At 50.9% G+C, this 16,770-nt stretch overlaps 1 protein-coding gene across 1 annotated transcript in view; it reads left to right on the top strand.

Moving 5' to 3' along the window:
• Window positions 1-5,473: 5,473 nt before the first annotated feature.
• The window catches only part of LOC125760304 (uncharacterized), a 44,413-nt gene continuing 33,116 nt past the window's right edge, over window positions 5,474-16,770 (top strand). The window contains exon 1 of the mRNA XM_049420185.1: window positions 5,474-6,675. Within this exon, the coding sequence (XP_049276142.1) occupies window positions 5,474-6,675 (1,202 nt within the window). The remainder of the gene's footprint in view (window positions 6,676-16,770) is intronic.

The raw sequence follows: 16,770 nt of genomic DNA, 5'->3' as shown, positions 1-16,770 counted from the left end.
GGTGTCGTCTTTGACCAGTACCTTGCCCGCAGCCGATGGACTGTCTGCCGGCGCCAATTCAGAGAATGGTGAGAGCTCTATTTCGGCTGGTGCGCAATGAATGACGGCGTCGTGGCGGGAGAGAAAATCCCATCCTAGGATGACGTCGTGAGAGCAGGCAGGAATTATGATCAATTCGACGGCGTACAGAGCATCCTGAATAATGACGCGAGCTGTGCAGACCGCTGTTGGGTGGATACTTTGGGCGCTGGCTGTACGGAGGGAGAGCCCCGAAAGCGGCGTCGTCACTTTTCGCAGTAGTCGGCTAAACTTGGCGTCCATAACGGATACGGCGGCTCCAGTGTCGATAAGGGCGGATGCGCGAACACTGTCCACAAACACGTCAATCACGTTCGAGGGGCTTCGCTGAGGGCTTTCGCAGTTCGATAGCGTCGCAGCCCTTGCCTCGTGGACTGCGACGACTAGTTTTCCTGGTCGCGTGAGCCCGGACGTGGCCGCATCGGCGACAGTGAGCGACGTCGTGGAGACGGTGAACGGCGGGTAGATGGTGCGGGGCGGGACGTCGGTGACATTGGCGGCGCTTGGTCATAATAAGGGCTGCTTGATGAGCTGGTCAGGGTTGATGCGACCCGAGGCGGCTGCACGCGATTGCAGTAGCGTGCGACGTGACCGACGCAACCGCACGCAAAGCAAATGGGGCGGTTGTCGGAAGTGCGCCAGCGGTTCGCGGGTCCCATCCATGTCGCAGAACGGGATGGACGAGGCGGCTGCTGAAATGAGTGCATTGTGGGCAGCTGTCGGGGCGTGGGGGCGACGTCGACATATGTAGGCGGCACAGCCACGTCGAAGGCCTGTGGTCCGACGACGGCTTCGGCGTAACTCCGCGGGCCAGCCACAGGAATCGCTGGGGGCGGCCTGGCTACAGCTTGCGCGTAGCTCAGTGGTGCAGGCACTAGAGGCGGCTGGTGGTATTCGGGAATGACCTCCGCGATTTCTTGCTGAATCGCTCGGCGGAGAGGAGGCAGAAGTGTAGTTGGTGGCTGGTCAACATGCTGCGGTGGAGTGAAAGCCAATAGAGAGACCTGGCGAGCACTTTCCTCACGCACGAACGACTTCATTTCGGCGAGCAAGGTGGAGTGGTCAGGAATTGCCGACAAGCCTGCGAGATCAGCATCGCGTTATGGCGGTCGACGGGTCATCAAGCGCTGCCGGCGCAGCTCTTCGTAGCTTCGGCACAGGGTAATGACCTCTGCCACTGTGCGAGGGTTTTTGGCCAGCAGCATAGTGAAGGCATCGTCGTCGATGCCTTTCAGAACATTCCTGATTCTGTCAGACTCCGACATGCTCGCGTCGGCTTTCTTGCACAGGTCAAGGATGTCTTCGATGTAGCTCGTGAACGATTCCCCTGCCTGCTGAGCTCGTTCACGTAAGCGCTGTTCGGCTTGAAGCTTACGAAAGGCAGGGCGGCCAAACACGTTGACGATGGCGGTCTTGAAATCGGACCACGTGGGGAAATCGGATGCATGGTTGTTGTACCACATGCCTGCCACAGCCGCGAGGTAGAAAACCAAGTTTGTCAGCTTGCCTGCTTCGTCCCATTTATTGGGAACACTCACCCGTTCGTAAATCGCGAGCCGGTCCTCCACGTCAGTGCCATCCGCGCCGGTGGAGACAGGGGGGTCGCGGATGCGAGGGACACCGGGACAAGCGGTCGGAGCAGGAGGCGGCGTCTTGCGGCATGGTAGATGGCACGGTACGGGATCGAAGCTCCAGGGGCATCGAATGGAGACCGAAGTTGCGGTGACGGTACAGCACTCTCCACCACTTTGTTAAGGCGTTTATTGACGGCGGGATTGACGGCGACGATGCACAACGACAGAGCGCAGTCTCGCAGACTCTCACGAGCACGAGCACGAGCACGAGAAGGCGCTGGAGAGGACGGCCCATTACAACGTTCCAATTCTTCTCTACAATATATATATATATATATATATATATATATATATATATATATATATATATATATATATATATATATATAGGGGCGTGCTCTCCGAGAAGAGGCGAAGAGGGCGACCCACTAGAAGGCGCTGGAGAGGACGGCCCATTACAACGTTCCAATTCTTCTCTACAATATATATATATATATATATATATGTGTGTGTGTGTGTGTGTGTGTGTGTGTGCGTGTGTGTTTCGTCGATGCTCTGATGCCGCAGTGCCTCCTTAACTGCTGGTATTTCGACCGAACCAAATGCCTTCTCGTAATCTATGAAGGCTAAATAGTAGGGGTGTGCGAATATCAAATTTTTCGAATACGAAACGAATACGAATATCCACCTTCGAATATCGAATCGAATATCGAATATCAAAGAAAAATTGCCTCCACAGTAACAATATTTTATTTAACATGTAGCTATTTGAAAAAAAAACATTAACAGCCTGACTGGCAACGTAACATACAATGCTATCTCCAGAACACAATGTCCAGGCTAACACAATGCACATCACAACACAAGCAAATATCACGGCACAATGAAAGTAATGACTAGATGTTATCATGAAGAAATATGAGTTGCTCCACATAATCAGGCAGCAGGCGCTCCCTTCTAACAGAGACAACCCACCCCCCCTGTCACTGAAAAGGCACGCTCGCTTGGAACAGAAGTGGCTGGTATAGGGAGGTACATGGGGCAAAGCTTTGCCAGACTGGGGTATCTGAAGGTGCCTACAGTCCGCCACCAGTCACATGGGTCACTGTCTCTTCAGAAGTGGTCCCACATAGTGAACGAGTGGTAGTGCGGCACGTTACGGCCGCATAATATTGAAAATGTACGGTTACATGATCGCCAACAGCGCTGCACGTCGGAGATGCACCAGCAATAAATCATACGTATTGGGGCGCTCGTCGTAGGCAGATATCGTGCCTCCGTGTACGTACGATGTGTATCGCTCCTCTCGGCAACGTTTTTAGCCATACGAACGCAGCAGAAATGTGGAAGACGAGTTATTTTATGCATGATAATCGAATCGCATATTCGAATTTTTCGAATATTCGAAGTTATCGAATATTCGGAATTTTACTAATACACGATTTTCGAATCAAATAAGAATATCTCGAATGTAATATTCGACGAATATTCGAAACTTTCGAATATTCGCACACCCCTACTAAATAGAGATGTATTTCGCGAGTTTCTCTATGCCCTGATTGATACTGGAAAGACGATGACTTTTTAGGGGCTCGTTTCTTAGTTATACACAATATTAATGAGAAAGAACAGACAATAATGCCAAAGAAAGTATAGGAAATGTTATTCGTTGTAGTTAGGATAAAGTGTGAAGAAAGTAAAGTGCACGAAAAGATAACTTGCCGCCGGCAGAGACCGAACGTGCGACCTTCGAATAACGCGCCCGATGCTCTACCACTGAGCTACGGCGGCGGTCATCCTCCGGTCCATTTTATGGGGTATATATGTGCATTTAAACCTAGTAGTGTTAGTCAGCGCCAGTCGCAGCCATGGTGGCGAGTGTGGAACACTCTTTTTTCTGCCTGTTGGCGTCACATAGCACGTGATCTTTTTACTAGCTGGCAGCTGACCAATAATCCCTTGTATACTACCTAAAGACATCAAGTCTGCCAGAACGAGACCGTCGCTATGAATTAAGGAAAGACGATGACTTTTTAAGGGCTCGTTTCTTAGTTAGACACAATATTAATGAGAACGAACAGACAATAATGCCAAAGAAAGCACAGGGTATGTTATTCGTTGTAAATAGGATAAAGTGGGAACAAAGTAAAGTGGACGAAAAGATAACTTGCCGCCGGCAGGGACCTAAAATGCCTACTCAAGAGGCAGGTTCCCTGGCGTTTTATTGATGGTGTTATCATGCACGAAAAGCCACAAACTGCATTAACCTCGATTTCCGAGTAGGGGAAACATGCTGGTGCACGAGAGAGCATGTCAACCATGAGCAGATCTTTGCCAGGAATGAACTGCAGGTCATAACCATTCCTTAGCAGACCCACAAAAAAACGCTGTAGTCTCGGTGGCACTTCTCCAGCGTTTTTTTAACACGAAACTGTTTTATTCCGGGTTCCACCAAGACTTTAGGGAAGTATTTCCGTCACGGAAACGTCGTCGAACAAATGCACACGGTCAGATGGGAAAGAAAAAAGTTCCATCAGCGGGAGTCGAACCTACGACCGCTCAGTCCGCGACAACAGATACCGGGCACGCTATCTACTGCGCGACGGTCACTTTCAAAATGCGAAGCATTTCATAGCGAACCTTTGCAACTTTGAGCGTTTCTATCTATCTATCTATCTAGCCGCCTACATCTGGCTGCTCTCATGATCACCTCCTTAACTTGGTTCAGACCAAAATTGGCATGGGAGGCTAAGAGTATTTGACGAATATGACTGTCTGGTCATAGCATGAATAACGCGAAAATCATGTCGTGTCCGTCGTCAAACCCTTTTCTCCAGACACGTGTGGCACATGCCCGTTAACTACAGGCCTCGGAGTACGGGTGTGCGCTAGAGGTGACTGACACTTTAAATCTACCCAGGAACGGCGAGAACAGACATTGGCAATTCAAAAGCCAGAGCGTTGAGAAAAACCGACATCGACAGCGTTGACGCGATGAATGCAAATAATAAAAGTTAGCATCCCAGCAGGAATCGAACCCAAGCATTCTGCGTGGCAGTCAGGTATTCTAACACAGAGCAATGCCAGGTCTAAAAATTGCTTTGGAAAAGCATCCTATGCAGGTTAAAGGTGAACATTTGACAGCGTTCTGTCTGGTTGGGAAGAAAATATCATTGAAAAAGTTACACCTACCAACGAAATATAAAAGTAAAAACTTCTTTTACTTTAAAAAACCCGACGTTTCGGATCCAACTCGGATCCTCCCTCAGGGGTGACTGTGGGGGCCAGAGAGCAACAGTTTAAAAAGGAAGGGAAGAGCCTTCCTCTCTTTAGGTCGGGGGGTCACGCTTGGTTTGAATGACGTGCCGTAGTCCATTGAAATACACACTCGACAGCGCACCTGCAGACCGGTTCACGTTGCCGGGTGTTGCCTGAATGTGCCAGGATTCAACAAAAAGTCGTTTGAGATAATTTGCCTCGAAGTCGACGACGCGGGAGTTGTCAAAGGCTATGCGGTGGTCGTTCACCTCGCTATGCTCAGCTAGCGCACTCCTTTGTCTGTCGAAATTGCGGACGTCGTTTCTGTGTTGTCGCAGCCTTTCTGGGAAGTTCTTCGTTTCCCCCACGTATGAAGCGCCACAATCGGCACAAGGAATAGAATAAATCACTCCTTGCGCTTTTTTCTTGGGCTGTCTGTCTTTTGGGCGCGGGAAGAGGCGGCCGAGTGTGGAAGTTGGCTTGTGCGCAACTTCGCGAGCTCGGTCGCCTCAAGCGCAGCGCAGGAACAGCGCATCTCCCAGAGTAAGAAGCTCTCAGCTCTGATGCGGCCGAAGCGGTCACCGAGCTCCAAAGCCTCGGAGTTTGTTTCCAACCTCTCGTCCAGGAAGTTGTCGCCACCTGGGGTTAGCGTCCTTGCTAAAGGCCACAGCTTCAATATGTCGGGTGGTCGACCTCCCTTGGCGAGGATCGCGGCAGCCGTGGAGGACGGGATCCGTCATCTTGAATCCAGCGTCCGGGAATCAGTGAGGCTGAAAGCGATTGGCATCCTGGCACATGGCCTAATGAAGAAACAGCCGTCCAATCTGTCCCCGGAGGAAAACCGAGCCCTGCGAGAGCTGCGCGAGGACCCCACAATTGTAATCTTGCCTGCGGACAAAGGGAACGCTACTGTCGTCCTTGACCGGCGAGACTACGACCGCAAGGACCAAGACCACCTTGTTAGTGGCACTTACAGCAAACTTAAGAAGGACCCTACAGCGCAGGTACAGAGAGACCTCAAGCTCCTAGGAGACGTATTCGTGAAACACCCTGATACCAGAGCTCTGCACCTTCGTTTGATGTGCAGAAACGGTAGTGCTCCCGGATTCTACGGGCTTCCCAAGACCCACAAGCCCGGTGTTCCCTTGAGGCCGATTGTGGATTTCACATCTTCGCCACTTCGAGCCCTGTCGAGCTTCTTACACAGGATTCTGGCCCCTCTCGTGGGAAACACGCCGACGCACGTGAGAAATAGCAGCCATTTTGTTGAGATTCTCTCCCCGATACCGATTTGCGAAGATGAGTGCCTCGTGTCATTCGACGTAGTCTCCCTCTTCACAAGCATACCTGTCCAATTAGCAGTGACCACAGCGCGTGAAGTGCTGGAGTGTGACGAAAACCTCGAGGCAAGAACAGGCCTGAGCGTCGACGAGTTGAGCCGCCTTTTGAACTTTTGTCTCAGCAGCACGTACTTCTCCGTCAACGGAGAATACTACAAACAGCTAACTGGTACTGCAATGGGGGCATCTGTGTCTGTAACGGCAGCAGACCTCGTGATGGAGGCAGTGGAGGGAAGAGCACTGCAGACGGCCGGCATCACCCCAAAAATATTTTTGCGGTATGTCGACGACTGTTTCTGTATCCTAAAAACTTCTGCCGTAGACGCCTTCACAGCCCATCTCAACTCTATTGAGCCGGCCATCCAGTTCACCGTGGAACGGAAAAAAACAACTGCTTGCCATTCCTCGATGTCCTCGTGGAAAGGGTGGGTGGTTTGCTGCAATTCTCGGTATACCGAAAGCCAACCCACACCGGTCGCTACCTCGACGCTGGCTCCAACCACCCTTTCCACCATAAATCAGTGGTGGTATCGTCACTACTCACACGTGCACGGAGGGTTTGTTCGTCGGATGATAAGCGGACGGATGAAGAACGGAAGATCAGATGCGACCTTCTAAAGAACGGCTACTCCAAAGTTTTCATTGAGAGGGTTGCACGCCGCCACGCCCGCCCCCGCAGACCCCTTCAAGAGGACTCTGACTCGTCGCTTCCCAGGCCTGTCCGCGTCTGCATTCCCTACGTTAAGGGCACCAGCGAAGCGCTCACACGCGTTTTGTCGGAGCAGGGCATAAAAGTTGCGCACAAGCCAACTTCCACACTCGGCCGGTTCTTCCCGCGCCCAAAAGACAGACAGCCCAAGGAAAAAGCGCAAAGAGTGATTTATTCTATTCCTTGTGCCGATTGTGGCGCTTCATACGTGGGGGAAACGAAGAACTTCCCAGAAAGGCTGCGACAACACAGAAACGACGTCCGCAATTTCGACAGACAAAGGATTGCGCTAGCTGAGCATAGCGAGGTGAACGACCACCGCATAGCCTTTGACAACTCCCGCGTCGTCGACTTCGAGGCAAATTATCTCAAACGACTTTTTGTGGAATCCTGGCACATTCAGGCAACACCCGGCAACGTGAACCGGTCTGCAGGTGCGCTGCCGAGTGTGTATTTCAATGGACTACGGCACGTCATTCAAACCAAGCGTGACCCCCCGACCTAAAGAGAGGAAGGCTCTTCCCTTCCTTTTTAAACTGTTGCTCTCTGGCCCCCACAGTCACCCCTGAGGAAGGATCCGAGTTGGATCCGAAACGTCGGGTTTTTTAAAGTAAAAGAAGTTTTTACTTTTATAATTCGTTGGTTGGTGTAACTTTTTCAATGATATCCTATGCAGGTGTAATGTCGGTGCAACGTCGATAGTGCTTGTGGTGCTGGCTATCTGATTTTATAAAAGCAAAGCAAGATACACTACATATGTACTCCTACGATATAGGCGTCATGCCAGGTTAACATCAATTGGGGTTTCAGTGTTAGCTCCGCTTTTATAGCAGTCTAATAAACCGTACGTTTTTCTTACTATGATTCAGCAAGCTACAATCAAGCGTTGCTCGACCCCGGAGGAATACGCTAACAAAAGTTGCGTACAATATTGACGTCATCGCACCGTAAAGTGCACTTCGTTTCGATAATACTGGAGTATGTGCTCTAACCTGAGTGCTGATGTAACGTCAGACCTTAAGTGGTAAGCCCGTGATGTGCACACAACTATTGCGCTTACAAAAACACGTCCATCCACCTCGTAACGCTTGGCTGAAAGCCAAGAAATGCAGCATATTGCCACACACGCTCCTTTCTTTGCATGTTTTCTGTTAGCGGCCCATTGCACGTGTAGCTGCTGCCTTGCGCAAAGCGCGCCAGAATGTCTCAGGAAATTCCAGATTGTAGTATATCATTTTGTTAAGATTGCGAACATGGCGCGAATAGTCAAGTTTATTCCAGAGCTTGCGCGACCACCAGTGATAAGGCTGCAAAGTTCGATGCGTGATGTATCAAAGACGGCGCATCCCAGCGATGTTCAGATTATCGACGGCCGACGCTCTGTTCGCCGCTATCAGTATACAGCATGTATTGCTGTAGCTTGAGTTTTCCGTTTCCGGGCCACAAGTTCGGCCAAATAAATAGTTACGCAGTCCAGTTCTACCGGAATCTTCTTAACCGTCACGGCCCCGTGAAATCTGGTGGATGTGCTGTTCGTCCGTGTTCCGGACGCCCCCTTCAAGCCGTGAACCCAGCCCAAGTCGCAAAGAATACAACGACGCCAACACCGAGCAGCGACCAAGTCGCTGGTAACAAGGTCTACCGCCAGAGTACGGGCCTCTACCTGAAAAGATCCGGCAAACCAAGACCCTGACCTCGACCACAGCGACGATGACAGCCACTGTGCCGCCTGCACCAATTCTGCTCCGGCAACTCAGGGAGTCACCGACGTCCCGCGGTTCATCGTTCAAGGAGCCGGAAACCTGGATTGAAACATACGACCGTGTTGCCGCCTTTAACAATTGGAGCACCGAAGACAAGTTGCGTCACGTCTACTTCTACCTAGAGGACTGGGCAAGAACCTGGTTTGAAAATCGGGAGTCCTCACTTCAAACCTGGAACCTTTTCCGCAGCGCAATCCTGCAGACGTTCACAAGCGTCGTCCGCAAGGAAAGGAACGCTTCTTTGCTGGAGACACTGGTGCAGCTACCAAATGAAAACGTCACCATCTTCACGGAAGAGATGACTCGACTTTTCGGCCAGGCCGACGCTGCGATGCCCGAAGACAAAAACGTTCGCCTCCATATGCAGGGATTTAAACAAGAACTGTTCGCGGGACTTCTCCGCCACACGCCCAGAGCGGTCGCCGAATTGCTCACCAAGGCTACAACATTCGAAAAGACGCTACAATCCGCTGTCTGCAGCCTATTCCGAAGTGCACTCGCTGGCCACTGACGACTTGCTCGAAACCATCAGATCTATTGTGCGGGAGGAGCTGCGCAAACTGTTACCTTCACCGCAGGTTCAAGTGGATTCAATCGCCGACGCTGTCCGCGAGGAAGTCCGGCAATCGCTTGGAATTGCCGAACCACCACAGGCTCAGCCGGAAGCCATGAGCTATGCTGGTGCAGCCCGACGCAACGCCCCTCCCCCCCCCTCCTCGCCCACGTCAAGACGCCGCGCCACCGCAGAAGTTCCGCTGCCAGGCACGACCGACGCCACCACCGACGTCATACCACCCGCCTAACGTCCAGCGATACACGCCGAGGAAGACCAACGTTTGGCACGCCCCGGACCACAACCCACTCTGCTACCATTGCGGGGAAGCCGGCCACACCTACCACCGCTGCCAGTACCGCCAGATGGGACTACGTGGCTTCGCCGTCAACTCACCGCCTCCACAGCGTGGTGAGCTGCCACACGACATCGCCGACTACTTGGCCGCCACTGAATGGGCACCTCGACGTACGTCGCGTTCGCCGTCGCCTGGGCGCTACCGGTCCCCTCAACGACGACAGCAGTACAGCGGCCCTAACCGGGGCCGTTCCGCGAGCCCATATCCGGAAAACTAAGGGCAGCAACCGATGGAGGTGCGGTTGCTGTACGACGAACTACCGAAGATCCTCCGCCGACGACGACGACGCCGCGGCGAAACCTTCAGAACACGCCGCAAGCCGCACGGAGCCCTGATATCCAAATGTCGCGGCCCGAAAAAGACCTGACGACGCAATGTCGAAGCAGCGGGACGAACCGACGTAGCCGTGATCCGACGCCGTGGCCTAACCGCAACGCTAGGCGACGAACTAGCGACATCGACGTTCTCATAGACGGTCACAACGTCACCGCTCTCGTCGATACTGGAGCCGACTATTCCGTCATCAGTGGGCCCTTCTTCGTGAACGTGAAGAAAGTCAAGACTGCTTGGGAAGGCCCCGAAATCCGTACCGCTGGAGGCCATCTAATAAGGCCGTCTGGAGTCTGGAAAACAAGAATCACAATCAATAATCGCACGTATCCAGCGGGTTTCGTAATCTTGCAGCACTTCTCCAGGCACGTCATACTTGGCATGGACTTCTTAAACCATCACGGCGCCGTCATCGACTTAAGAACCAATTCGATAACCCTATAGTCGAACAAAACGACACCACCGGATACGAATCCCTGTCAACATGCCCTGAACGTGCTCGAGGATAAAGTTACCATTCTCCAGCGTCATAATTTCCGTCAGCACCGAAAAAGCTGAAGACATCGAAGCTGTCATCGAGAGCGATCAGCGTTTGCTGCTATAGCGTGGTATTTGCGTCGCAAGAGGCATTGCTCGGTTGCCTGAAGAAAAAGGAAGCGTGATTCTAGCGAACTTCAGCCAAGAATACAGACACGTGAGCAGGGATACGACGATTACGTACATCGAAGAAATTTGGGCGTCAGCGATGCGTTTTCCTTTTCAGATTCTGACGAAGCTACGACGACGACCGCAATACCTGACCCGCCCTTCGACGTTAACCCAATCCTTCCCGCTCGCCAACTGCAACAGCTTCGATGCCTTCTGCAGGAATACAAGGACTGTTCCGCGTCATCATCGCGGGTCCAACAAACGCCCCTTGCTAAGCACCGCATTATAACAGAAGAAAACGCTTGACCTCTCCGTCAGAGTCCCTACTTGGTTTCGACGCGGGAACGGGAGGCCATTAAGAAAGAAGTCGACGAAATGCTACGCGACGACATCATCCAGCCGTCGAAGAGCCCGCGGGCGTCTCCCGTGGTGTTAGTGTAGAAGACGGATGGGTCTCTACGTTTCTGCGTCGATTATCATCGCCTGAATAAAATCAGAAAGAAGGACGTGTACCTTCTCCCACGGATAGACGACGCCTTGGATCGACTGCAGAACGCGAAGTATTTTTCGTCGATGGACCTCAACCGGCTACTGGCAAATCGAAGTCGACGAGAGAGACCGAAAGAAGACTGCCTTTATAACAGCGGACGGCCTTTTTTTTACAGCGAAAGCTGCTATGAGATCATTTCAACGGCCATTTTTGGCGCCGTAATTGTCCGCCGCCGCCGCCGCCGGTGTCCGTAACCACTATCGCACGAAATAAGAAAAAAAAGGAAATAAGAAAAAATTTCCAGGATGGAACGAGGTTCGAACCTGGGCCCTCTGCATGGAGCCCATTGTTCTACCTCAGGGCCATGCCGGTTTTTTTTTTCTTTATTACCGGTCTCATAACACGGCACAGGAATAGCAGCAGACAATACAACAATAGACACAACTGAAGCAATGTCAAAGCAGTGCACACCTATGATTAGTTACATTCCTAACATTCCTTTGGGTGAGCCAGGAGCTCAACCCTGGAACGCCAGTGAGGAACAAAGTCTTGTTGTTTGAGTACATCAAGATATTGACAAATGCTTTCGCGAAAAAGCACGCGTGCAGGTCTCCTGTCAGGGTCGCAGTGGAAACCGGCCATTCTAGCCGGCCATAGACAATGGAGGCCAAGAACCATTATTAGATCGAAAGGCAGTCCATCCTCATTTTCTATTGGTAAAATCTTATTTCAAGTGAGTGCAAGGGAAGTTCTTTTTTGAGCGTTCTCTGTAAAACGCCCCAGAAATAAACCCCTTCCCAACAATGCAAAAATACATGATCTATTGTTTCTGGCTTTCTGCAGATATAACAATCGGAACCCGACGGCATATAAACACCTCAATTTCCTAAAAAGGTCCGAACCGGCAGGGTGCCCGAATGTAACTTAAAGAAAAAGGTTTTTGCGCTCGGCTGAATTTGCATGCTTGAAACTGCGTTGCAAAAAGACCCTATACTGGCTTCATGTCGGGAAGGAACGACATAAACATAAGTAATTTAGTGTGGTAGAAGAGTAAAATAACAACCAGGCGTCACACAAACGGGAATTCTGTAACCGGGCGTCACACAAGCAAATTGTGCAACGAGTGGGTTGTTGACTTCCAACCCATTACAAAGGCCTCCGCCATAATTCATTGTAATCAGCCACAGCATCAACAAAGTGCACATAATGCCTTACAGGTGTTTAGAGAGTACCACGGTTCTCCGAAGAATGACGAAAAATTGCATAGTGGCTGCTTTCCTACTTCACAAACATTATGATGATTTATAGCGTAGTGGGTTCCTGGCAAGTGCACTTCTATTGGTTGCCAAGGAAGCCCATAAGGCTCCCATGATCCATTTCGTCAGGCTCTCAATAAATTTAATTCCTTCTCTCTCTCGCTCTCCGTTTCTCCGGTTAACGTATGTTATAAAGCGTGGTGGGACAGCTAAATAACGACCGGGCGTCACAAAATATGAATTAAGTAACTAGTAAGTCGTTTAAAGCTTCCAACCCATTACAAAGGGCTCAGCCGTAATTCTTCATCGTCATCAACTACCGCAGTAACAAAGTACACATAATGCCTCACAGATGGTGCCTCGCTTCTCCGCAGAATAACGAATAATGTGGTGGTGGGTGCTTCCCAACTTTCCAAAAATTATGACTTGTGGCGTAGTGAGTACGTTGCTAATGTACTTCTATTAGTTGACACAAGAGAGTTTATAACAGGCTCTAGAAATGCCGCTCTTCCAGCTTTCGCTGTGACTCTGCTGCGCTTTCTGCGCAGGCCTGACGTCTTTTGTTCAAGGTCACGCCTTTTGTTCTTTGCTCGGCAGCTGCGACTTTCCAACGCGTTATGGATATAGTGCTGGCTGGCTTGAAGTAGCAGACATGCCTTGCGTACTTGGACGACTTCGTTGTGTTTGCTTCAAAGTTCGACGGACACCTCCGGCGGCTGGAAGCTGTACTTCAAGCAATCAAGACCTCCGGACTCACCCTGAAGCCAGAAGAGTGCCGTTTCGTGTATTACGGGCTCCTTTCTTGGGCCACGTCATTAACAGCTCTGGAGTTTGCTCCAAGCCGCGAAAAACAGCTGCCATCGCTGCCTTCCCGCCGCCCGCCGACAAGAAGGGCGTATGCCAATTTCTCGGCTTGTGCGCCTATTACAGACGCTTCGTCAATGAATTTTCACGGATCGCCGAGCCACTAACGCACCTCAGGAAGAGCGACGTAGAGTTCAAGTGGGGAACGGCGCAAGTCGAAGCATTTCAAGAACTGAAACGACGTCGGCAGACAGCTCCGATACTTGAGCGTTTCGACGAATACGCCGATACGGAAATCCACACCGACGCAAGCAGCGTACGTCTCGGCGCCGTCCATGTGCGGAGGACCGACGGACAGGAAAGGGTTATCAGTTATGCTAGCCGGTCGCTATCTAAGGCGGAAGCGAACTATTCTACTACAGAAAAGGAGTTCCTTGCCATCATCTGGGCTAAATCTAAGTGTCGGCCTTACTTCTACGGTAGGACATTCAAAGTTGTGAGCGGCCATCACGCCTTGTGTTGGCTAGCTAACTTTAAGGATCCTTCAGGCCGCCTTGCACGGTGGAGCCTAAGGCTTCAAGAATTCGACATTACCGTCGTTTACAAGTCCGGAAGAAAAAGCTCTGACGCCGACTGCCTGTCTCGTGCCCCCGTCGATGCACAGCGGCAGGATGACCACGATGATAACTGCTTCTTAGGAATCATAGGTACCGACGACTTCGCTGAACGACAGCAAGCCGACCCGGAACTCGGGGGTCTTGTGAAATACCTCAAGGGCAGGACCGCCGTTGTTCCGAAAGTATTCCGATGAGGATTGGTGTCATTTTTCTTGAAAAACGACATCCTTGTAAAGAACTTCTGGCCGGCCCAGGGCAACTACGTTATTGTTGTACCTTCAGCACTACGACCAGAAATTCTGCAGGCCCTGCACGACGACCCGACGGCTGGCCATCTCGGCTTTTCCCGCACCATCGTTTGCTGAGAGCAGCGCGACCCGGACTGAGGACTGAGAGACACGTACACAAACAAGCGCTGACTGACAACTGATTTATTTCATCACACATGCAGTAAAAAAGTACACACAAAAAAATGATCACGTGGCGCGTGTCTGTCGTGATAGGGATTCATTTGATTACATGTTTCAAAAACTGCACTTCTTTATTATGCAGAGCAACCGAAGTTTGGCTGACGCATGCGCTCTGGTTTATATGTATGTGGTATGCTTCCACAATTTCGCGAAAGGTTTGGTTAAAATTTCTGTATATTACCCGTGTTTCATAAAGCATTGGCTCACAATGGCACGTTCTACAATGTATAGCTAAGTTCGTGCTGGCGTGATTTTTGACGGCTGTCTGGTGCTCCCTGAGACGAACATTAATGCACCGTCCCGTCTGCCCAAAATACTTCTTTCCACATGACAGTGTGATTGCATAAACCACCCCCATCGTGCATGGCACGAACTGCATTTTGTGCTTCATAGTGCATGTATCTTTGCCCGCCGATCTAGGTTTATTTACTAGATTGCACATCTTATTCAACGAGTTGTTTGCGGAAAAGACCACCCGCACGCCGTATCGCCCTGCTGCCTTTTTTATCCCATGGGCGACCTGATGAACGTAGGGGATTACTGCAAACTTATTTTCTGTTTGATTCTGTGGCTGATGAATTACTACTTTCTTAATTTTTTTTACAAGCTGTTCGCATACTGAGATAAGGGTGGTTTGCGGAAAGCAACGATGGTCAACTACCAACTCGCCCAACTTGCCGTTTTGATTCAGTTTTTCCCGCACGCTCGCGAGGATACAAGAAACGTACTACGGCCACGCCTTACCGCCGACGTCGCTGGCTACGTGAGGACATGCCGGGACTGTCAGGAACGCACGACACCGCCGAGAAGGCCAGCAGGACTTCTGCAGCCCATCGAAGCACCTCGCCGACCTATCCAGCAAATAGGTATGAACTTACTGGAGCCGCTCCTGACGTCGACTGTCGGAAATAAGTGGATCGTCGTAGCTACCGTCTACCTCACCCACTACGCCCAAACAAGGGCCCTGCCCAAAGGCAGGGCCGCCGAGGTAGCCAAGTTTTTCGCTGAGAACATCGTCCTGCGTCATGATGCCCCAGAGGTCCTCATCAGCGACAGAGGTACGGCCTTTACTGCTGACGTTACTCAAGCGATCTTGAAATACAGCGAAACAAGCCACCGCCAGACCACAGCCTACTACCCACAGACCAATGGCCACACCGAGCGTCTAAATAAGACCATCGCCGACATGCTGGCCATGTACGTCGACGTCGAACACAAGACGTGGCACGCCACCCTTCCCTACGTGACCTTCGCATACAACACGGCCGTGCAAGAAACGACACAGATGACGCCATACAAGTTGGTATACGAAGGAACCCGGCAACGACGCTCGACGCCATGCTACCTAACGTCACCGACGAAGAAAACCTCGACGTGACTGTCTACCTTCAGCGCGCCGAAGAAGCCCGACAACTCGCCCGCCTACGCAACAAGAATCAGCAGAGACCAACAGCCGCCGTTACAATCTTCGACGACGCTTCGCGGAATACCAACCCGGCAGTCGTGTTTGGGTCTGGAGACCGATAAGCCGACGTGGACTTAGTGAAAAACTTTTTGGCGATACTTCGGACTATACAAGGTGCTTCGACGTCTCGGCACTCTTGATTACGAGGTTATCCCGGACGGCATTAGGAACTCTGAACGGCGCCGTGCACGACCTGAAGTCGCTCATGTCGTGCGCCTTAAGCCGTTTTATGTGCGCTGGTAAACCTGAGGACTGTACTTTTTGCTTTATTATTGTAATTTTCCTTGTACTTATTGCTTGATGTACTTTCTTGCTTTATTATTGTGCTTCCCTTCTGTATGCATTTGTCTTCCCCTTCCATGTTCTGTTACAAGCATCGAGACGATGCATTTTCAGAGTGGGCAATGCCACACACGCTCTTTTTTTCTGTTTTCTGTTACCGGCCCATTGCATGTATAGCTGCTGCCTTGCGCAAAGCGCACCAGAATGTCTCACAAGATTCCAGATTGTAGTAGATCATGTTGTTAAGGTTGCACTGATGATGCGAATAGTCAAGATTATTCCAGAGCTTGCCTGACCACCAATGATAAGGCTGGAAAGTTCGATGCGTCATGTATAAAAGACGGCGCATCCCAGTGATGTTCAGACTATCGATGGCAGACGCTCTGTTCGCTGCTCTCAGTATACAGCGTGTAGTGGTGTAGCTTGAGTTTTCCATTTCCGGGCCACAATTTCGGCCAAATAAAGGGTTACGCATTTCCGAGTTCTTCTGGAGTCATCTTCACCGTCACGACGATGTGACTATATAAACACTCGCTCACTGCTTCGCAGGAAAGCGATTACCACAAGGCGTGGGTTCTGCTGATTTTTTTTTAATTTTGCTTTCCATTGCTCGCTGTATCGTCCGCAATCAGTTGAACTCTCTTTGTAAGCCGCCAGGATTCTCCTACGTAGGTAAGTACAGGTAAGGTGCAGCTGCTCACGAGCTGTTCTAAATAGAGGTATTCCTGTAACATTTCCAGTTCGTCGCTGCGTATCGCAAAGCGCCGTTCACTTC

This window comes from Rhipicephalus sanguineus, chromosome 10 (genome assembly GCF_013339695.2).
Source record: "Rhipicephalus sanguineus isolate Rsan-2018 chromosome 10, BIME_Rsan_1.4, whole genome shotgun sequence".
In the NCBI taxonomy this organism is placed as follows: domain Eukaryota; kingdom Metazoa; phylum Arthropoda; class Arachnida; order Ixodida; family Ixodidae; genus Rhipicephalus; species Rhipicephalus sanguineus.
Note: the sequence above shows the minus strand (reverse complement) of the source record. Positions and strands in the feature narration are given on the sequence as shown.